General features: G+C 37.7%; 1 protein-coding gene across 1 annotated transcript in view; it reads left to right on the forward strand.

Annotated features, from left to right (window-relative positions):
* Positions 1-14199: 14199 nt before the first annotated feature.
* LOC135106190 (uncharacterized) overlaps positions 14200-25169 on the forward strand; it is a 292915-nt gene continuing 281945 nt past the window's right edge. Inside the window, exon 1 of the mRNA XM_064014967.1 lies at positions 14200-14401. Within this exon, the coding sequence (XP_063871037.1) occupies positions 14378-14401 (24 nt within the window). The 5' untranslated portion in view covers positions 14200-14377. The remainder of the gene's footprint in view (positions 14402-25169) is intronic.

A 25169-nucleotide genomic window follows, 5' to 3' on the forward strand; every position in this document is an offset into this window, starting at 1 on the left:
GCCCCAATCAGAAATTTTAGAAAGATCAGAAGTCAGGCGTTCTGTGGCTTCCCTGCGTGATATGTTTACCTCCTGAAGGGTTGGACGTCTATGAAAAGACGTGGAAAAGTGCAGGGTGGTATCATCAGCATAGGAGTGGATAGGACAAGAAGTTTGGTTTAGAAGATCATTAATGAATAATAAGAAGAGAGTGGGTGACAGGACAGAACCCTGAGGAACACCACTGTTAATAGATTTAGGAGAAGAACAGTGACCGTCTACCACAGCAGCAATAGAACGGTCAGAAAGGAAACTTGAGATGAAGTTACAGAGAGAAGGATAGAAACCGTAGGAGGGTAGTTTGGAAATCAAAGCTTTGTGCCAGACTCTATCAAAGGCTTTTGATATGTCCAAGGCAACAGCAAAAGTTTCACCAAAGTCTCTAAAAGAGGATGACCAAGACTCAGTAAGGAAAGCCAGAAGATCACCAGTAGAGCGGCCTTGACGGAACCCATACTGGCGATCAGATAGAAGGTTGTGAAGTGATAGATGTTTAAGAATCTTCCTGTTGAGGATGGATTCAAAAACTTTAGATAAGCAGGAAATTAAAGCAATAGGACGGTAGTTTGAGGGATTAGAGCGGTCACCCTTTTTAGGAACAGGTTGAATGTAGGCAAACTTCAAACTATTCAAAGCTATTCAAACGTTTTAACTTTCTGGTACCTAAGAAATTACAAAAACACTCATAATACAAGTTTCTCGTTATGTGTTTTCGTTTCCCTATATAGGGTACTTTTCATGCTATAAATACTTGTTTTTAGTAATATTATTCTCTTTTTCCGTAAAAGGTGTTTTACATGCGTTTTAGCGTTTTGGTACATAAAGACCTAAAAAACACTCAAAAGACACCTTTTTGGGGGATGTTTTCCATGCACATATAAAGTGCTTTCCATGCCTTTTAGCTTTTTGGTACCTAATATGCACAAAAAAACTTAAAAGATACTTTTCTAGGAATGTCGTTTCGTTTAGCCATAAAAGGGGCTTTTCATGCATTTTAGCAATCTGTCGCCTAACAATGTGAAAAACAATTAAATTATACGTTTTTGGTAATGTAATTACTCCATAAAGTACAATATCAACGCGTTTTCGCATTTATTACCAAAAAGCTCAGAAACATTCAAATACAAGTTTTTCGTAATGTCTTTTCTCTTCTCCATATACGGTATTTAGCAAAAAAAAAAAAAAAAGAAAGACTCAAAATACTTGTGTATGAACATGAAGCTGTTTTGTTCCCCTAATATAGGATGCTTTTCATACTGTTTAACGTTATGAGGTCTAACACGCTCGTAAGCTCTTAAAAACACGTTTCTGGATGTCATTTCTTTTTTCCTATATAGGGTGTTTTGAAAGCATTTTGGCGTTTTGGTGCCTAACAATGTGAAATACACTGAAAATAATTTTTTGAGTAATATTCTGTTTCTCCATATAGCGTTTTAGTACCAATGTTTGCATGCCTTTTGGTACGTAAATAGCTAAAAAAAAAAAAATCAAAAGGCACGTTTTATTTTTCTTTATATAGGGTGTTTTCCACAATGTTCATCGTTTTGGTGCCTTTAACACGCCCATAAACACTCAAAAGACATGTTTCTGGAAATGACGTTTCGTTTCAAAATACACACTCCAATAGATACTCAAAAGAAATGTTTCTGCATATGTGGTTTTATTTTACTATAGTGTGTTTGGATGCATTTTGGCGTTTTGGTACCTAAAATTGTGAAAAACACTAAAAATACACGTTTTTGGCAATGTTAATCTGTTCCTCCATATAGAATTACATTCTATATCGTTTTGCTACCTAAAAGGTCAAAAGCACCCTTGATATGCATTTCTAGTAATGTTCTTTTTTTTTACCGCATTTAGGGAATTTTCCATGCATTTCGGCATTTTTCTATGTAACAAGAATCTCAAGAAACTCAAAATACTTCTTTTTTGGTCATTTTATTCTTGCTCCTTAAAGGGTATTTTTTTTACGTTTTGGTACGTAAGAAGCTCAAAAACACTCAAAAGACTTTTTTTTTATGTTGTTTGGCTTTCCCGCATTATGTTTTGGTGCATAAGATGTTCATAAACACTAAAAACACAAGTTTTTTGGAAATATCTTTTATTATTCCAATATATGTTGCTTTACATGCATTTCGGCATTTTGGTCCCTAACAATAATATAAAAAAAAAAACACATTCATAGTATTGTTCCTTTTTCCATACAGAGTGCTATTAAAGCATTTTTTTTTTTTGCGTTTTGGTACCTAAGAAGCTCAAAAAAAACATAATAAACGTTTCTTGTAATGTCGTTTCGTTATTCCATATAGGGTATTTTCCATGAATATCCGCGTTTTCTTGCGAAACTATGTGAATAAGACTCAAAACATGCGTTTTTGGTAATGTTCTTTTGTTTCTATATATATATATATATATATATATATATATATATATATATATATATATATATATATATATATATATATATATATATATATATATATATATATATAAACAAAAGAACATTACAATGTTCAAAAACATTGTTGTTTTGTTACCTATATATATATATATATATATATATATATATATATATATATATATATATATATATATATATATATATATATATATATATATAAACAATAGAACATTACCAAAAACGCATGTTTTGAGTCTTATTCACATAGTTTCAAAAGAAAACTCGAAAATTCATGCAAAATACCCTATATTGAATAACGAAACGACATTACAAGAAATGTTTATTATGTTTTTTTGTGCTATATATATATATATATATATATATATATATATATATATATATATATATATATATATATATATATATATATATATATATATATATATATATATATATATATATATATAGATATAGATAGATAGATATATATATATATATATATATATATATATATATATATATATATATATATATATATATATATATATATATATATATATATATTGGTTTTCACGCGTTTTAGCGTTTTGTTAACTGAGGCCAATAACATTCATAATATACGCTTCTGGTAATATCGTTTTGTTCCATTATATAGGGTACTTTGCATGCATTTTGCTGTTTTTGTATCTATCAAGCTCAAAAACACTCAGTACAGTTTTGTTTTTGTTATTTTTATTTTATTTTTTTTCTCTTTAATGGGTGTTTTGTATGAGTTCTATGATTCTGGTACGTAAGATGCTCAAAACACACAAAAGACACCTTTTTGTTAATGTTGTTGTGTTCTCCAATATATGGTGCTTTCTATGCATTTTAGCCTTTTAGTACCTAAAACGCTCAAAAACTCCAAAAGACTAGTTTCTGGTAATGGTGTTCCGTTTCCCCATATAGAGTGATTTGCATACATTTTTTGCGTTTTGTTACCTAATTATGTGAAAAGCACTTATTTTTGGTAATGTTTTATTTTTCCACTTCATTCTCATTGTTCATAAAAGGTGTTATGCTTGCGTTTTAACTTTTTCATAATGAAGAAGCTTAAAAACACTGTAAAAACACGTTTTTGGTAATGTTGTTTTGTATTCTCATGTTGGGTGATTCCCATGCTTTTTAGCGTTTTGTGAAAAGGCACGTTTTTCGTAATGTCGTTCCGTTTCTACATAGATAGATCTTTCTATGCATTTGGGCGTTTTGACACCTAACAATGATAAAAACACCCGAAACAAACGTTTTTGATAATGTTGTTATGTTTCTACATATGATATTCACGCGTTTTAACGTTTTGTTACCTATGGTCAATAACACTCACAATACACGTTTTTGGTAATTACGTTTTTTTTTTTTTCTTTTTTTCACCATATCGGGTATTTTACATGCATTTTGCTGTTTTTCTTTCTGACAAACTCAGAGTTACTCAAAATACACTTTTTTGGGTAATGTTATTTTTTTTTTTTAACATAATGGATGTTTTGCTTGCGTTTTGTCGGTTCCATTCGTAAGAAGCTCAAAAACACCAAAAATGCGAGTTTTTGGTAATGTTCTTTTCCATACATACATACATGCATTTTTTGCATTTTGGTACCTAAAAAGCTAAAAAAAAAATAACAATAATAATAATAATAATAATAACACAGTAAAATCCCTCTCATCCGGCATTTGAGTACCCGGCAGCTTCAAGTATCCGGCACATTTTTCCCCGAGCCTTAAAATCAATAAAAAATCAATGTGTACTCATAAAATCGATTAAAATTCCCGCGCGAGGCATACTTTGTCCCCTCGCTACCAGAGCGCACTGCTTCGCGCCATTGTGTTTACTCAGTGACTCAGTCCCGCGTGTGCACTGTTTATCGCCTGACGCCTTCATCATGCCTAAAGTTGTAGAAAAGAGGAAGCGTATTGAGCTTACACTTAAGCAGCTGATCAGATCAGCTGATCTTTGTTATGGTAAGATGCGTGAGAGTAGGGTGGTGATTGTGGACATAATTTCATTTCTATTCAAGTATCCGGCAATATTCAAGTATCCGGCATGTCGGCGGTCCCGTTGATGCTGGATAAGAGGGATTTTACTGTAGTAATAATAATATACGTTTCTGGAAGAATCGTTTTATTTTATATAATTATTAGCATTTTCGCACCTAACAGGCTCAAAAGTATTTAAAACACACGTTTCTGGTAATGTTGCGTTTCCCCATATAAAGTGGTTTTCTTACATTTTTACTTTTTTTGTACATAAAAATGTGAAAAACACTGAAAATTCACCTTTTAAGTAAAATTCTTATGTTTCTCCATATAGAGTGCTATTGACGTAATTTTCCGTTTCGGTAGATAAGCTCAAAAACACTTATTATACACGTGTCTCATAAAATCCTTTTGTTTGCAAATATTGAGTGGTTTACATGCTTTTAGGCACTTTCAGGCATCTAACGAGCTCAAACAATACACGTTTTTAGAAACGTTGTTCTGTTTTTCAAATCACATGTTTTGCATGCATTTTGGTGTTTTGGTACAAAAGGTGAAAACACTAAAAACGCACGCTTTTTTGGTAAAGTTGTTCTGTGTCTCTATGTAGAGTGTTTTTTTTTTTTTCACACGATTTATTGCTCTGGTACCTAAGAAGCTCAGAAACTCTCATTATACACCTTTCTGGTGATATCTTTCGTTTCCCAGTATAGAGTACTTTCCATAAATTTTGGCATTTTTCTACATAAGAAGCTCAAAAACAATCAAAATCCCAGGTTTTGGTAATATTCTGTTTGTACGTAAAGGTTCTTTTGTATGCATTCCACCGTTTTCGTATGGAAGATGTTTGAAAACACTCAAAATGTTTTTTTCTTTCATGTGATTTTGTATTCCCATATTGGGTATTTCCCATGGTTTTTAACATTTTGGTGCCTAGCACCTTGAAAAACACTCAAAAAACACCTTTCTGATAATACCATTTCTTTTACTCATGCTTTGCATGCTTTGCATGGCATTTTAGTACCAACAATGTGAAAACACTCAAAATACACTGTTTCAGTGATCTTCTAATTCTGTATATAGTGTACTATTCACGGGTTTTTGCGTTTTGGTACCTTAGCTGCTAAACAAAAATTATTTCTGGTAATAAATTTTCACAATTTTGGGAACAAACACGCTCAAAAACACCTAAAAGACACGTTTGTTTTTATGACGTTTCGTCTCCCCATATAGAGTGCTTTGCCTGGATTTTGGCGTTTTCGTGTCTAACAATATGATAAACACTCAAAATAAACGTTTTGCTAAGAAGGTCAGAAACACAAAAAATACGTTTCTCGCAATGTCCTCTCGTTTCCCCATATTGGGTGCTTTCCATGCATTTTGGCATTTTGGTACTTAACAATGTAAAACAAAACAAAAAAAAATCAGAATAGACGTTTTTGGTAATGTTTTTTTTTTTTTTTCCCCATATAAAATGGTAATCACCCTTTTTAGCGATGTGGTACCTAAGAGACGTTTCATTACCTTTCCCATACAGCGTACTTATGCATTTTGGCGTATTTGTACACAAAAAAAGCTCAAATACATTGAAAATACACTTTTTTGGTAATGTTATTGTTTCTTCATGAAGGGTGTTTTCCATGTATTTTAGCGTTTTCGTTCGTGAAAACCCCCAAAAAACTCAAAAAACACATTTTTGATAATATTGTTTTGTATTCCAATAAAGAGTGCATTCTATGCGTTTTTAGCGTTTTGGTTCATAAAAAGCTGAAAAGACTGAAAAGGCATATTCTTTTAGTTTCACCATAAAAAAAAGTGCTTTGCATGCATTTTTGCGTTTTGGTAAAAGCACTAGGAACGGACGTTTTTGATAATTTAGTACTGTTTTTTCGTATAGTGTGTTTCACGCATTTTAGCGTTTTGATTAAAAAAACACAGACTTTCCTGATAAAATCATTTTATTTCACCATATAGGGAACTTTGCATATATTTTTTCCTGTTTCTGCACCCAACGAGCTCAAAATACTCAAAATACAATTTTTTACTAATGTTATTCTGTTTCTCCATAAATTGTGTTAGGATACGTTTTAGTGTTTTGGTACGAAAGAAGCTCAAAAGCACTCAAAAGACACGTTCTTGGTAATGTTGTTTTGTATTCCCAAAAAGCGTGATTTCAAGGCGTTTATGCGTTTTGGTGCCTAAAACATTAAAAAAAAAAAAAAACACTGAAAAGGCATGTTTCTAGTAATGTCGTTTTCTTTCCCCATATGAAGCATTTTGCATGTATTTTCGTGTTTTGGTACCTAACAATGTGACAAACAGTTAATACACACGTTTTTGGTAATGTTATTCCGTTTTTCCATATAAAAAGCTATTTATGCGTTTTAGAGTTTTGGTACCTAAGAAGCTCAAAAGCACTCATAATACACATTTCTCGTAATGCCCTTTCGTTTTCCCATATAAGATAATTTGTATGCATTTTGGCGTTTTGGTACTTAACAATATATATATATATATATATATATATATATATATATATATATATATATATATATATATATATATATATATATATATATATATATATATATATATATATATATATATATATATATACGAGTATATATATAAAGTAGTTTTTCTAATGTTGTTCTGTTTCTCCCTTCTAAGTGCTATACATGCGTTTTAGAGTTTGTACCTGAGAAACACTTATAATACATGTTTCTTATAATGTCGTTTTGTTTCCTATATCGGGTTCTTTGCATGCATGCATGCGTTTTCCTATGTAAGAAGTTCAAAACACTGAAAATCCTCGATTTTGGTAATGTTATTCCATTTGTATGTAAAGGGTGTTTTGCATGCTTTTGAGTGTTTTGGTATGAAAGCTTAAAAACACAAAAAAGCCGCGTTTCTTTTAATGTTTTGTTAATGCTTCCTATGCTTTTTAGCGTTATGGTGCCTAACACAATCAAAAACTAAAAAAAACACGTTTCTGGTAATGCCTCTTCGTTTCCATATAATGAGTGCTTTAAATGCATTTTGGCGTTCTGGTACCTATTAATATGAAAAAGTAAAAATACTAGTTTTTCGTAAAGTTGTTCTGTATCTCTCTACAATTAAAAGACATGTTTCCGATAATGTAGTTCCTTTTTCACGTATAGAGTGCTTTCCTCCCTTGACCGAACTCATAAAACCAGTAACATTGTAAGAGACGATCAGTAAAATCCTTTATTGGGAAGGAAAGAGGACCAATCTTAACACCTTTAGGGAGAAGAGAACCATAGAATGTGAGCATGATCATGTTACCATTTCCTCTAATCTTGGTCACTCATTGAACATTACGAGGACATAACTGAAAGATGTCATCTGAAAATTCGTACAGGTCCTGGTTGTAAATACATCTTTTGCAGTAATTAAACTTTCGGTGTGGCTTGATTCAAAGATCCCATCAGAAGGGCAAGGTGGATGGAAGAGCATCATCGCCTGCGTTAAATCTAGCCTGGATCAACACACCTCATCATACTTCTTGATGATATTTGTAAGGAGTACCCCAGTCTCCCTGTCTAGATACTCAGCAGCGATGAATAAAGTTACCTTGACCTTCCCTATAATATGCTGTAAACCACTAAGGTGTAGGTGGGGAGATGAACTTTAGGAATACGTTCTTAAAGATCATTAGGACAAAAAATCATTCTCTGTCAGCTACATTGCTTGATCGAATGATCTCAGCAATTAAGTTCTTGTCTCCAAGACGCATAGAATTTATGGCCTCAAGAGCAACTTTCGCAGCTATGTCAGATGTAATTGTCACATAACATCTATTAGAGTGACATTTGCCGTCATATTTGAGACGATACTGAAAACTGTTCTGAAAGAATTGAAAAACGTGTGGATAGCACGGTATGACGTGGATGCATAGATATTATCATAAGAGTGTCAAGGCAAGACTCAACAACTGACCCAAGGGGTCTTCCACCATGAGAAGCAACAGCAGAGGGAGTACGAGCTCCTGCCTGCACATCACCATCACAACTAAAGGGTGATGTCTTGAGGACTTGATCGACCGCCTCTCGAGGGCCAAATGAATATTTATATTTACCCATCAGGTTATTATAAAAAATAAATGGGGCCAACGGAAACTGGTTACCGGGATTACGAGGGAGCGAGAGCTGTCATGCTTCTATGTTGCTTGATCTTACTGTGTCTGTAATTTCTAACACTGGCTTTTGTGGGTTCAAGGGAACACGTTTTTTTTTTTCTTCACCTAATTTGTATTATTAACTTAATATTGACACAGACACGATCATAAACATCTGACAATAACAACGAAAAACCATGAAAATGGGTATAATATCTCTTCACACAAATTCCATCAGTTATCTGGGAACATTTCACATGACACTTCCGTTTTAAAGAATTTCACGCAGTCAACACTCAGTGATAAAACACATCCTACACAGACCCGGCAACTAATATCCAATGAGGAAGTATATCCTTCACATACCCCATCCCCCTCTGTCAATATATAACATCAACATTTTACTCTGCATTACAACTGTCTGGCTCCACTTGCTGGTATTGTGACAGGCAGCTTATCTAGGTTGACCTTCTCTTGTCTTACAACTCTGTCTAGCTTGCCTTTTCTTTTTTATATAAGAGGAACACTAGCTAAGGGTAACAAAAAACTGAAAAAAAAAAAAAAGCCCACTGAGATGCCAGTCCCCGAATAGGGTTCAAAACGGTAGTCAAAAATTTAAGGACAAGTGTCTTGAAACCTCCCTCTCGAAGAAATTCAAGTCATAAGAAGGTGGAAATACAAACGTAGGCAGGGAGTTCCGGAGTTTACCAGAGAAAAGGATGAATGATTGAGAATATTGGTTAACTCTTGCATTAGAGAAGAGGACAGAATAGGGGTGAGAGAAAAAAGAAAGTTTTATGCAGCAACGCCGCGGGAGGAAGGGAGCCATGCAATTAGGAAGACCAGAAGAGCAGCTAGCATGAAAATAGCAGTAGGAGATAGCAAGAGATGCAACATTGCAGCGATGAGAAAGAGCCTGCAGAGTCATTTAGAGGGGAGGAGTCAATGAGATGAAAAGCTTTTGTTTTCACCCTGTCTAGAAGAGCAGTATGAGTGTAACCCCGCCAGACATGAGAATCATACTCCATACATGGATGGACAAGGCCCCTGTACAGAGTTAACAGCTGGAAGGGTGAGAAAAACTGGCGGAGACGTCTCAGAACACTTAACCTCATAGAAGCTGTTTTAGCTAGAGATGAAATGTGAAGTTTCCAGTTTAGATTATAAATAAAGGACGGACCAAGGATGTTCAGTGTAGAAGAGGGGGACAAATGAATGTCACTGAATAAGAAGGGATAGTTGTCTTGAAGGTTGTGTCGAGTTGACAGATGGAGGAATTGAGTTTTTAAGGCATTGAACAATACCAAGTTTGTTCTGCCCCAATCAGAAATTTTAGAAAGATCAGAAGTCATGCGTTCTGTGGCTTCCATTCGTGAACTGTTTACTTTCTGAAGGGTTGAACGTCTATGAAAAGATGTGAAAAAGTGCAGGGTGGTATCATAAGAATAGGAGTGGATAGGACAAGAAGTTCGGTTTAAATCATTAATGAATAATACGAAGAGAGTGGGTGACAGAACCCTGTGGAACATAACTGTTAATACATTTAAGAGAAGAACAGTGACCGTCTACAACAGCAGCAATAGAACGGTCAGAAAGGAAACGTGAGATGAAGTTACAGAGAGAAGGATAGAAGCCGTAGGTTTGGAAATCAAAACTTTGTGTCAGACTCTATCAAAAGCTTTTGATATGTTAAATGCAACAGCAAGAGCTTCACCAAAATCTCTAAAAGAGGATGACCAAGACTCAGTAAGGAAAGTCAGAGCGGCCTTGACGGAACCCATACTGGCGATCAGATACAAGGTTGTGAAGTAATAGATGTTTAAGAATCTTCCTGTTGAGGATAGATTCAAAAACTTTAGATAGGCAGGAAATTAAGGCAATAGGATGGGAGTTTGAGGGATTAGAACTTGCTGAATGTAGGCAAACTTCCAAGAAGAAGGTAAAGTAGGTGTTGACAGACAGAGGTGAGAGTTTGACTAGACAAGGTGCAAGCATGGAGGCGCAGTTTCGGAGAACAATAGAAGGGATTCCATCAGGTCCATAAGCTTTCCGAGGGTTTAAGCCAACGAGGGCATGGAAAACATCATTACGAAGAATTTTAAAAGATAGCATGAAGTAGTCAGAGGGTGGAGGAGAGGGAGAAACAAACCCTGAATTGTCCAAAGTAGAGTTTTTAGCAAAAACTTCAGCGAAGAGTTCAGCTTTAAAGATAAATGTGAAAGCTGTGGTGCCATTTGGTTGAAATAAAGGAGGAAAAAAGAAGCAAAGTTATTGTTGATGTTTTTTTGGTTAAGTGCCAGAAGTCACGAGGGGAGTTAAATCATGAAAAATTTTGACACTTTTTATTAATGAAGAAGTTTTTAGCTAGTTCGATAATAGACTTGGCATGGTTCTGGGCAGAAATATAAAATGCATGAGATTCTGGTGATGGAAGGCTCAAGTACCTTCTGTGGGCCACCTTTCAGTCATGTATAGCATGAGAACAGGCTGTTTCCCTTTGTGTCTCACAACACAAGGATAGTAGTCACAGTCTGCCATCTAAAGAGAACTCTCTTCCTCCACACAAAAACTACAAACACCTAATAACACACACACCCTTCGCTCAAAATTTCAAAATTATCATGGCGACTCCTACACCACCCTCGGAGTCCCCATCTGGTGAGGGGACCGCAAATGTCCCCAGGTCGGACTGCCCTTCTGACAACGACCCTAAGTGTCTTGACACCCCCCTCAACTTTTTCTTCATTAACTTCTGCAACATTCGCGGTCTAAGATCTAATTTTCAATCTGTAGAACACCATCTCTCCTCTTCTAAACCTCATCTTTTTTTCCTCACTGAAGCTCAGATGTCTGAGACAACTGACAGTAACCCCTTTTCTGTTCCCTCCTACTTTCTCTATCCTCATTTTCGATCTAAAGCTGGATGTTGCGTTTATGTGCGCAACGACATAACCTGCTCTCTTGAATCTCCCGCTCTTGAATCTTCTGAGTTTTCCACCATCTGGCTATGACTACAGAGTCACTCTCAAACTAAATTTATCTGTGCTTTATACGTCTCACTTAACTCCTCTAACTATAAGAAAATCTTTGACTACTTAACTTCCAAAGTGGAGCACATTCTGACTCTCTTCCCTTTTGCAGAGATCTCCATTCTTGGAGACTTCAATGTTCACCACCAACTTTGGCTTTCCTCCCCCTTCACTGACCATCCTGGTGAACTAGCCTTCAGCTTTTCTATCTTCTACGACTTTGAGCAATTGGTGCAACACTCTACTCATATTCCTGACCGTCTTGGAGATACGCCCAACATTCTTGACCTTTTCCTGACCTCTAATCCTGTTTATGCTGTCACCCTTTCTTCTCCGTTGGGCTCCTCCAATCACAATTTCATATCTGTATCTTGTCCTATCGCTTCAATCCCTCCTCAGGATCCATCTAAGCGAAGGTACCTCTGGCGTTTTGCCTCTGCTAATTGGGAGGACCTGATGAGGTATTTTGCTGATTTTCCTTGGAATGACTACTGCTTCCGTGTCAGAGACCTGTCTTTGTGTGCTGGGCGCATAACAGAGGAGATAGTGTCTGGCATGGAGGCATAGCTCTGTCAACATCTACCTTTCCTTCTTGCTGGAAGTTTGCCTACATTCAGCCTCTTCCTAAAAAGAGCGACTGTTCTAATCTCTCAAACTACTGTCTTATTGCTTTAATTTCCTGCCTATCTAAAGTTTTTGAATCTATCCTCAACAGGAAGATTCTTAAACATCTATCACTTCACAACCTTCTATCTGATCGCTAGTATGGGTTCTGTCAAGGCCGCTCTACTGGTGATCTGGCTTTCCTTGCTGAGTCTTGGCCATCCTCTTTTAGAGATTTTGGTGAAACATTTGCTGTTGTTGGACATATCAAAAGCTTTTGATAGAGTCTGGCACAAAGCTTTGATTTCCAAACTACCCACCTACGGCTTTTATCCTTCTCTCTGTAACTTCATCTCAAGTTTCCTTTCTGACCGTTCTATTGTCGCTGTGGTAGACGGCCACTGTTCTTCTCCTAAATCTATTAACAGTGGTGTTCCTCAGGGTTCTGTCCTGTCACCCACTCTCTTCTTATTATTCATTAATGATCTTCTAAACCAAACTTCTTGTCCTATCCACTCCTACGCTGATGATACCACCCTGCACTTTTCCACGTCATTTCATAGACGTCCAACCCTTCAGGAGGTAAACATTTCACGCAGGGAAGCCACAGAATGCTTGACTTCTGATCTTTCTAAAATTTCTGATTGGGACAGAGCAAACTTGGTATTGTTCATTGCCTCAAAAACTCAATTTCTCCATCTGTCAACTCGACACAACCTTCCAGACAACTATCCCCTCTTCTTCAATGACACTCAACTGTACTCCTCTTCTACACTGAACATTCTCGGTCTGTCCTTTACTTATAATCTGAACTGGAAACTTCACATCTCATCTCTAGCTAAAACAGCTTCTTTGAAGTTGTTCTGAGACGTCTCCGCCAGTTTTTTTTTCATCCCCCCAGCTGCTAACTCTGTACAAGGGCCTTATCCGTCCATGTATGGAGTATGCTTCACATGCTTGGAGGGGTTCCACTCATACCGCTCTTCTAGACAGGGTGGAATCAAAAGCTTCATTCAGTGAGGTCACAGCTGGGTTCAATGATAAGTTCACAGCATCCACTGATCCATTGCTTTAGACCTCACTGGGAGTAATTATCGTTTTGGCAGGTGCCTACTGCCTCCTCTTCCTCCTCCTCCTTTACAAATACTTACATCAAATAAAATTAATCTCTTTGTCATGGGATTTTCCAGTGTCTTCTAGAGCCCTGGATAATTAATAAGAACAACTTTATCTTACCATACAAAGATAGATACATTAGACATAAACCCATGGTTGGTGGTTGCTACATTAAATAAAAAAAAAATAAACAAGGTTGAAAAACATAAACAAAGTAAACAACACATTAACAGAAATACCATTCAACTTAATATATATATATATATATATATATATATATATATATATATATATATATATATATATATATATATATATATATATATATATATATATATATATATATATATATATATATATATATATATATATATATATATATATATATATATATATATATATATATATATATATATATATATATATATATATATATATATATATATAAAGCAAAACGAAGCTGAAGTTTAATATTAATCAAAAGAAATCAACCAAAGAACTTTCAGACTAATTAGTCTCACCTAATCATTTCCCTTCTCCCATCATTTGATTTTTCTATTTGGAATCACTATGGGAACTGGTATTAATATGTAGGTTTTTTTTCTTGTTGCCCTAGGACAGTGGCCCTTTTACATAAAAAATAAATAAATAAATAAATAAAATAAAAATTTCGATCATAATAGTCTAAAGAGTTTATCTTCAAGCTTCTTTTCTCTTATGAATGTCGAGAGAGATTTCTGGAACAAGGAATTTAAATAGAACGTTGGTATGTAGTTGTAGGCTCTGGTAATGCTGGTTTATATTTTGATATTGTGGAAATATACGTTTACTTTTGTTGTATTAAGATTTTCATAATCAAACATCCAATGCGGCTCATCACGAACCCAAACATTAGAGATTTTGGCGCGCAAAGTCTTGAACTGCTAAAGTCAGTCAAGAGACCATGTGTTAATCACTGATATAAGTGCCATCATTTACACAAAACCGGTGACTATTTACACAATTTACCGGGAGGCAAACACCAGAAACGTCATTATTATGTCCATGGATAATCGTACAACAGTGAGTAGAGCGTAAGGTTGAAGAAAGTCTCATTATAGGGATTGTTTAGTTGTTTACGTATTATTTTGGCTTATCCTCTATTTTCCATGTCATATCATCATGTAGATCTCGCCATTCCGGCTATTATGATGGATGAAGTAGGGTGGTAGATTAAAAAGACATTTTTTTTTCTTTTTAATGTCGAGGAGAGTGGCTTCCAAAACTATTCAGATTGTTACCCAGTTTAACATGCCACATTAAGCGTGTTACCTCTTTCACAAAATGTTGCTAATATTTATATGTATGGCAGTGAGTGATACGTACGGAACACATCATGATCAGGGTTGCTGAGTGACTCAATAATATTCCTGGCTTGCCACACACTTAAACATTTTTTCTTTTGTAATTCTGTATAGTAGTTTTAGTTAATCTTTACAATTACCGCTCCAAACCGATCTGTATGATATTTGAGCTTAATACAATACCCTTTACATTATGAATTTACTATAGGCTATAATTTTTGGCGAGTGCTCTGCCTTATGAAGCCCATGATAATTGATAAGTCAAGGTGCCTCCCATTCCATGCACACACAGATTTGCTTCCTTCCACTTTATAAAGTACATAATATAGCTCCTGTATCATGTAATTTTTGCTAAACAGTATCAGAATGTTAGGTTAGTGTTGCTAGGGGGTCCATGGGGAATGCAGATCCTCCCACTCAGTTAGGCTAGGCTAGGTTAGATTATTCTCTCAATGGGCATCCATGGGGGCCATACCCCCCAGTTAGGTTAGGTTAATGTCCCAAGGGAGTCTAGTGGGATGCAATACCCTGTTATGTTAGGTTAGGTCAGGCTAGGTTAGGTTAATGGTGCTAATGGGGGAGCTCTGTGGTTAGTTAGGTTTTTGGATTCCCCACCCAAAGTCCATATGCTCACATGTCCCTAAGCTTGTTGGAGTAGATGGGGTAGATTGTTGACCAAAAGAGCTTGAGCAGTAGTTGTCAAATAATACTGTAGTCTTTAATGCTTATTGTTATTTGGTTTAACTTTGTTGCTTAATTATAATATGTTTACAACTTTAAATACTAAAACTAAGTTAACATTAATCGAAATGCTAGGTACTGCATTTTTTTCTCCATTTTCAGCATTCTTGAATTTTTTTTTTTTACCCACCTCTCCATTACCCCTGGAAAATTGTTATATTATAATACCCCAATGGGATAATTTACACTTAGTTTGGGAACCACTGGTTTAGGGGATCCAGGGACCAAATTTAATTTTGTAATACACTTGAATTATTTGGTTGTTTGGAGATTTGTTGTGACAGAGAAACTTTACATAGCAGTGGGAAAAAAAAATGTAGCTCAGGTGAGACAGCATGAGTGGTCACCTAGATTGTTGCAGATGAAACCTTTCAATTTAGTGTAAATAAGTCAATGCTGAGAAAAGATGACCATATTTTCACAACAGACACATGCAAACAAATCCATGAAAATTGAACAGATATGTGAAATCAAGATTTAGCTGTTTTCAGTTATTTATTCATTTATGTGTAGTCAGTGTATGGGTTCAAGATTTAGTTCAGGACCATCGTTATGCTTTTTCAGTAGCTTACATATGCACTCACATTCTTTTGGTTACCTTTTAGACTTTGCATTATAGTGTAAAATTATACCAGTGGTCAATAATTACTCGTCACTACTGTATTTCAAAAGTTTTATTTACTCTGCCTTTCTTGTTTTATTTATTTATGTATCTATTTATTTAATTTTTTTTCTGGCATGATGAAACCTGTCATAAATAGTGTTTTGCTCACAAAACTAGAAAAAAATGTTGCTAAACCAAATGTAATTTTCATCTCTGCTAGTCATTAACTCTGAAGGGTCATTTGCACTGCAGGGGCACTAATCATGCAGGACACAAAATGTTGAAAAATTACTTAAAAAAAAAAACAATATTTATTTAGTGATAGACAATTCATATTACATTTTAAATTCAAGTTTGAAGGATATACATGAGGGTCTTGAAAGTATTGGAAACCCCAGGATCATGATCTGATGTGTATTCAACTCTGAACATCTAACACACACAACCAGCTCCCTTATTTCACTCCATCACATGGACTATTTCAGCTAGTAAGTAGCCTATAGTGTTCATAGGCCTGTGGTCACAGTTAAGTTACTTAGTAACACCTTTAGGATGTGTTTACACTAAGTTAGTCACATTGAGTTGAGTCAAAACTTAAGAGTGTCATGTTGCTATAATTTTGATAAAATTCCTTATGTCAACTTTCAAGTAGTGCTGTACATGCACAAGTCAAAATTTAAACTTTTTAACTAATTAACTGATCAATCTCAAATTTTGTTGTTAATAAGAATAATACAAGTTATAATGAAACAGCATGTCAAAATTGCAACACTACTCTGCATGTGCAAAATATGGTATAAAACTTTTTGTAAAGTGAGCATCAATTTTCTGCAATTTTCACCAACTTCCTTTTCTTTCAATGAGAGCGGATTTATACCATTGAATGCAGAATTAAATTTCGGATCACCTGAAGATCCACCACCCCAGATTGTCTCACCTGAAGATCCGCCACCCCAGATTGTCTCACCTGAAGATCCGCCACCCCAGACTCTCTCACTTGGTTAGGTTAGGTTAGGTTAGGTTAGGTTAGCCTAACCTAACCTAACCTAACCTAACCTAACCTAACCTAACAACATGAATGCATTAAAAAACTGAGTGGATATAAAAAATGCAGAAAAAAGTTTACTTCATTAAAAGTATTGGATCACCTGAAGATCCGCCACCCCAGATTGTCTCACCTGAAGATCTGCCACCCCGAGTGCAGCTGGGGTGGCGGATCTTCAGGTGATCCTAAATTTCTTATCCAATGGTATATAGCACAACCATTGGGCTGCTGCAGAGTTTTCAGCTAGAGTGAACTAAATATTAGGCAAGTGTGGGATGTGTGGGGTGCCTGAAACAGCCCCCCCCCCTCTCTCTCTCTCTCTCTCTCTCTCTCTCTCTCTCTCTCTCTCTCTCTCTCTCTCTCTCTCTCTCTCTCTCTCTCTCTCTCTCTCTCTCTCTCTCTCTCTCTCTCTCTCTCTCTCTCTCTCTCTCTCTCTCTCTCTCTCTCTCTCTCTCTCTCTCTCTCTCTCTCTCTCTCTCTCTCTCTCTCTCTCTCTCTCTCTCTCTCTCTCTCTCTCTCTCTCTCTCTCTCTCTCTCTCTCTCTTATTGAAATACCCCTTCCACTGATGTATTACTGACTTCTTCGTTCATGAAGTGCCTTCCGTGGCCTGATTTTACTTTTTTAAGCTTTTAGACATATTGTGAAGTGTATTAGAGGTTTCAAGGGATAATCCTCAGTTAATCTTGGAGAATGGCTAATTCAGGATACCTATAGAACCAAGGATGCTGAAGTATTGATGGTCTACCTGTATGTGTGCATTGTAAGGGAATATAAAAATCTCCTTCACATATGTACTACTAGATAAAGAGATGGTAAAAAATTAATAATGCCCTTCATAAGACACTCTAGAATGTACAGTAGTATTATAGAACTCCTGTGCACACTAGAATGCACAGTAGTAATTTGGAACTCCTGTTTAAAGAAACTAGAAAAGTATGAAAAAGCAGGAACAAGATGGATACCAAATCCCAGACATTTAAGATATGGAGAAAGTCACAGCTACCCAGAGTGTAGGAGAAGAAAAAGAGATATAACCAGTAAAACGCCTGGAAGGCGATTGACAAGTGAAGCTGTCAATAATGAAACATTGGAAGCACTCCACACATTGTGCACTTTGCTAATATTCAAATCACTCTAGCTAAAAACTTTGCGAGAACTGATTGGTTATGCTATAAATCATTGGATAGGAAATTTCATTCTGCATTTAGTGATATGTGTCTGCTCTTGTTGAGACAAACAAAAGTTAGTGAAAATTGTAGAAAACTGACATTCAGTGTATAAAATCCCATTTTCAACACCCTTCTACTTTTTGCAAGTTAACATTGACTTCAGCCAGTAGAAGAGATGAAGGCTATACAGTGGAACCTCATTTCCACTGTATAGTCTGTACAACCATTCCTGAATGCTGTTCAAAATGTGAAATGTTTGAAAACCAAAACTATTTTCTCCAGAGGAATCAAAGTAAAATGGATTTATCTGTTCCTAGACACCAGTCTCTACTGTCTTAGCAGCTTATGACAGATACTCCCACAGCCAAGATGACTGCTTCACAACATTTCCAGCTCACAAATTATTTATTCAGAATGGATGTACTGAATGAACTTAGTGACACAGAACTCATCAGAAGATACTGTATTCGCTTTGTCACTGACCTATTGAGGGAAGCCTTACAGAATGACACAGAAAGAAGCAACTCATTGCCAAAATGAAGGTGATGAGGGTCCCTCTTATTGTTCTCTGAAACTGTGCCTTTGTGCTTGCACCTTGCCTAGTCAAACTCTTTCAACTCTGTCTATCATCATCTGCCTTTCCTTCTTGCTGGAAGTTTGCCTACATTCGGCCTGTTCCTTAAAAGGGTGACCGTTCCAATCCCTCAAATTACCATCTATTGCTTTAATTTCCTGCCTATCTAAAGTTTTTTAATCTATCCCCAACAGGAAGACTCTTAAACATCTATAATTTCACAACCTTCTGTCTGATCGCATGTATGGGTTCTGTCAAGGCCGCTCTTTTGGTGGTCTTCTGGCTTTCCTTGTTGAGTCTTGGTCATCCTCTTTTAGAGATTTTGGTGAAATTTTTGCTGTTGCCTTAGACATATCAAAAGCTTTTGATAGTCTGTCATAAAACTTTGATTTCCCAACTACCCTCCTACAGCTTTTATCCTTCTCTTTAACTTCATCTCAAGTTTCCTTTCTTACTGTTTTATTGCTGTTGCAGTAGACGGTCATTGTTTTTCTTCTAAATCTATTAACAGTGGTGTTCCTCAGGGTTCTGTCCTGTCACCTACTCTCTTCCTATTATTCATCAGTGATCTAAACCAAACTTCTCCCATCCACTCGTACACTGATGATACTACCTTGCACTTTTCCATGTCTTTTCATAGATGTCCAGCCCTTCAGGAAGTAAACAGTTCATGTAGAGAAGCCACAGAACACTTGACTTATGATCTCTCTAAAATTTCTGATTGGGGTAGAGCAAACATTGTATCGTTCAATGCCTCAGAAACTCAATTCCTCCATCTATCAACTCGACACATCTTTCCAGACAACTATCCCCTCTTCTTCAGTGATACTCAACTGTCCCCCTCTTCTACACTGAACATCCTCAGTCTGTCCTTTTCTTATGATCTTAACTGGAAACTTCACATCTCATCTCTTGCTAAAACAGCTTCTATGAAGTTAGGTGTTATGAGACCTCTCCTCCAGTTTTCTGACCCTCCCCAACTGCCAACTCTGTACAAGAGTCATACTGCTGTTTTAGACAGGGTGGAATCAAAAGCTTTTTGTTGCATCAACTCTCCTATAACTGCCTGTCTTCAGCCTCTTTCTCATCACCACAATGTTGCATCTCTAGCTATCTTCTGCTATTCATGCCAACTGCTCTTCTGATCTTGCTAACTGCATGCCTCCACTTCTCTATTGCAAACATTAACCAGTATTCTCAGTCATTTTTCCCTTTCTCTGGTAAACTGGAACTCCCTGCCTGCTTCTGTATTTCCACTTTCGTATGACTTGAATTCCTTTAAAAGGGAGGTTTTAAGACACATCTTTCAATTTTTGACTACTGCTTTGGATCTCATTTGGGAACTGGCATCTCATTGGGCCTTTTTTATTTTATTTTTGTTTCCCTTGGCTGGTGTCCCTCCTATATGAAAAAAAAAAAAAAAACACTTAGACATCTTGCTGCTGAGAAATACTATTGGATAAAATGCAATTGTGCAGTATAGATGGTGTTGGGGTCATCAAGAGAGCCACACAAGATTCACGATAACTCCTGAGTGTCGAAAACTGTTTGTTTACATCAAGGTTTTTCAACAGAACCACATTTACATTATTTCAAGGGTTGAATTACTGTCTTGCACTCTTTGTTTCGCCTCCATATATATAAAAAGAAAGTAAATATTTATAAACACTATAAATTAGTAATAAACGGCAGCTTTTGCTATGTCTTTTAATGCTTGAAATCAAGTAACTTTGTTCTAGAACCGAATTATGGTACTGCAACTGAAGCAATAATGAGTTTAAAATTTTGTTTGAAAACCAATTTGTTCGAAAAGGGAGGTGTTTGATAACCAAAGTTCTACTGTATCACATAAAATTAACAAAGTACACGAGACTTACCGTAGGTCAGTTGAAGTGTACTTCTAATTTTTCGAGGCAAATCACCTCTGCTGGTGCGGAGATTTCACATGAGAGAGAGTGCGTCACGCGCTGCCGGCAGACTTTAAAGCAAGGACTCGACATCCACATGATGAACCAATTAGGAAATTAAGTAACCTGTAGAGCTTAAGATAGGGAGGGAGAGGAGGGCATGTGAAATCTCCGCACCAGCAGAGGTGATTTGCCTCGAAAAATTAGAAGTACACTTCAACTGACCTACGGTAAGTCTCATGTACTTTGTTCATTTTACTTCGGCAAAATCACCTATCTGCTGGGCGGACATTTCCCATGAGGCTTTGAAGCCATGTGGATGACGAGGGAGGATGCAATAGTAGAGAGGAAAAGGAAATGCCCCACAAGAAACAGTACTATAACTATTATTCCATGGAAGGATCTTGTACATGAGACAATCATACAATTGGTGTATAAAATAAGGTACATTGCATCCAACTTAATCCAATCTACAAACAATGTTGAAATATGGTAACAGTTCACATCATAAGGTAAACCTAAGGTACTAGATACTAAATACTTAAAATATCTGTGTACTGCAACACTGGAGTGCAGCAACAAACCCAAATCATGTCTTATTCTAGCACTGCATCCTGAAAGAGGTCAGAAGCAGCCACAATGTTCTTATTATAATATTTTGCAAAGGTAGATTCCCTAGACCAGCCCGCCTTAGCCATAATGCATGCGACAGGGACAGCCGCCACTCCAGCTTTTGAAGCAGCTGCTGGCCGCACACTACCAGCGGAAAACTTTGAGATGTCTATGCCGGACATGCAGAGAATGGTCCTGACCCAACGGGCAATAGTGTCTTTGGAAACTGATTTGTGGGGTTTTATGAAGCTAATGAGGAGCCTGGCATCAGTGTGCATCTCATCCTGTCTAAGCTCTTTAGTCACATCAATGTACCTCAGGAGAGTGCTACAGACACATAATCGTGGATCCTTAGGGTAACGATGGAATGTGACCCTGTTGATGTTAAAATTTGGTCTGGATTGTTTAAGAGTGCCCCCCAACTGTACTGAAATGGAGTGTTCATTAATGAGCATGTCTCTGATTAACAGTAGTTGTAAAGTTTGAATTCTGGCAGCTTGAGTTAAGACCATCATCATAACCAATTTTAGCGTTAATTCTTTAAGGGTTAATGCATGTAAGGGGAACATGGACCTTAGTTGCTCTAAGACAGGTTGGACGTCCCAAGTGTCAGTGTACCTGGGCTGAGGAGTTCTAAGATTGAAAACCCCTCTCATGAATCGGATGACCAAAGGGTGATTTCCTGCCCTGCATCCGTCCACCACAATGCCGAGAGAAGACAGGGCACCCCTCGCAGTGTTCACACACTCATAACCCACACCCCTGTCAAAGGTTTCCGTCAAAAAATTTACAATGTGACCTACAGTTGGAGAAGTGGGATCGACATTCCGTCTACCACAAAACAACGACCACCTCTGGACATGTGGGCGGTATTGCCTCTCAGTACCTGGTTTCCAGGAGGCAAGTATGATGTCCGCAGCAGCCAGCGAAACTCCTCGTTTCTGCAAGTTTTCCCTGACAGAACGTATGCCATGAGCCTCGTGTGGGACATGATGGGGTGTGGATCTGTTGTGGACGGGTGTGTTAGAACATTTCTCCTGTTCGTTATCAAACGTGGGAAGTCTATTAGCAACTGGAGCAGCATGCCCATCCAAAACTGGGACGGCCACAGAGGAACCACCATCCAGCCTCGTGCTTGCTCCGCACGTAACTTCTGAAGGCACCTAGCAATTAGTGAGAATGGGGGAAAATGTAAGACAAATCAAAGTTTGACCAGTCCAAGGAAAAAGCATCAAAATATTTAGCCTCTGGATCTGGCAACCACGAACAGAATGTATTAACCTGTTTGTTAAGCCTTGAGGCAAATAAATCAATGGACGGTGTCCCAAAAACATTACACAAGGTAGTAAAAATGTGTGAATCGAGTTTCCACTCATGTCTGTCATTAATCTTGCGAGAGGCTACATCAGCCAAGGTGTTGTCCTTCCCCAGTATGTGCGAGCATGTAACCCATGAGTCATGTTCCAGACACCAATCCCAAATCTGGGTAGCAACATCATTACAGGACTTGGACTTTGTGCCTCCCATTTCATTGACATAGTTTATGGCAGTGGTATTATCACAAAAAACTCTAACATGTCTACCTTCCAGCTCATGTTCAAATGCTTGCAAAGAGAATAGAATGGCTTTCATCTCCAGGATCTTAATGTGAAGCTCCTTTTCATCCAGGGACCAAGTACCACTTGTAATCTGATACCCCAAATGACCCCCCCAACCAAGGCTGGAGGCATCAGTAAATAAATCGATGTCAGTACCTGGCCTAAAAATGTATCTGTGGTGTCTGTCCACATTGTCTAACCACCAGGAAAGGTCTAGTTTCATGTCTGCAGTAATATTCAAAGGCCTGTGAAAATTACCATACTCCTGTTTCAAAGTGGCAATTTTTCCCCCCTCCAACTTCCTGTAGTGAAGTTTACCTAACTCCACTGCTGGGATCGCAGCCACCATGAGGCCGATCACCCTGGCCACCTCTCGAATGGGGGCAACATCTTTACACAAAAGTTCTGCACATCCTTGGCGAATTTTGATTAGTCTACGCTCAGGTAAAGAGGCAGTCATGAACTTGGTGTTAATAACATTGCCTAGGTATTCAATACATTGTGTGGGGGTGAGAACAGACTTCTCCATATTGATACAAAAGCCTAACCTCTGCAACAGAGAAATGGTGGCCTGAATCGCCTGAAGACATCCTGAGTAAGAGTTACTGCAAATTAATGTGTCATCTATAAAGCTGGTGATAGTGTATCCTTCCTGCCTTAAAGTAGCAAATACTGGCTTCATCAGTTTGGTGAAAAGCCGAGGTCCCTCAGAAATGCCATTAGGGAGGCTGGTGAATTGATAGATAACACCTTGCCATGTAAAACATAAAAATCGTTGTTGCTCATCTGCAACCCTAACAGAATAATAAGCATGCCTGAGATCGACAGAAGCCAAAAAATCACCCTGGTTGATGAGCCTGATGGCCTGTTCAAAATTTTCCATTTTAAAATGTTTATATGGTATGTATTTGTTTAACCTCTCCAAGTTAAGAACCAGGCGAAATTCCCCGTTTTTCTTTTCTCGCAAAAAAATAGGAGAGATAACCTGCTGAGTTTGTTTGTGTGTGACTTTAATGACTTTAAGCTGTAAAAGTTTTTTGATCTCTCCAGAAATTATCCCCTGTTGCACAGTGTTGAACCTGTATTCCAAATCATTAAAAAATAAAGGATGAACACTATCGACATCAATATCAAGGTGGCAAAGCTGAACAATATTCAAAATGACAGGGTCACTGGTAATTTTACGCCACTCATGCAGGAAAGAGTGTAGTCTGCCAGCTTCAAAACATGCACTTGCCTGTAAGTTTACTGGGGCTGCCTGCTGCGGCTGCCCCGGCCCTTGGAGTTTTTTGGCTCCACATCCTGACGAGTGGAAGGCAGTCGTGGGGCAGCCCTGTAGCCATACCTCTGTTGCCCGTAGGGTTGGAACCTGGCGAAATATCCCCTACTAGCAGGCTTGTTCCAATATCCACCAGGGCGTTTACCTGCGAACTTGCTAGTAAAGGCAGGCTCCGCAGTTTCTCCGCTTCCTCAATTTGTCTGGCAGACTGGGACACATCGTCACTGAACAGAAAGCGAGTAATTGGCACCTTATCTGAACAAAGATGAGCACATTTATAGTTTATCTCGCGTTTCATGACAAAACGCCTGGCCAAATTGTTCCTGTGATTGGCATTGCCTAGCAATGCCAATGCACCATTTAGCATGCTCACCTCATGTGCCAACTTGGGGTTACCTTCCTGTTCAGCCAAATCATCCAGTGCCACTAAGGATTTGGTGATAATGGTTGAAGCCCGCAGGATGTCCTTATTTACCTCCTTCAAGCGGAAGTCTGTCTTCCTGGCATCCAGCTTCAGGGCCTCCAACACCTGTGGGTTGCATTCCACTGGCGCAAGAGCATGGCAGTTATTAGGCCTCTTGACAACATCGTCCTCACACATGGCCTTGTAGTCCTCCTCTCTCATACCATTATCAAAGAGAAAGTTTACCATCTCTGCCACTCTATTGTCAATGTCAGCAACCACCGTGTCAGAAGGACCAAAGGCCTTAGTGCCCTGAATTAAGGTGCTGTCAGCAGGGGCGGCAGGCATCGACACTGCCTCATCCTCACTCATCCTGGCCGAGAAACCAGAAAAAGTGGCAGAACAAGGAGGCGACAAACCCCAGCCCCCCAGAGTACTGTCCTCCACAGTCACCTGCGCCGACCCAGTAGGGGGTGGTAGTTGCCGTCTGTCTGCCTTCAAGGCCTCCACTTCACCCCGCAAGTCAGCCAAGGCGTCCAACACAACTGACCAAG

The sequence above is a fragment of the Scylla paramamosain genome, chromosome 13, assembly GCF_035594125.1.
Source record: "Scylla paramamosain isolate STU-SP2022 chromosome 13, ASM3559412v1, whole genome shotgun sequence".
In the NCBI taxonomy this organism is placed as follows: Eukaryota; Metazoa; Arthropoda; class Malacostraca; order Decapoda; family Portunidae; genus Scylla; species Scylla paramamosain.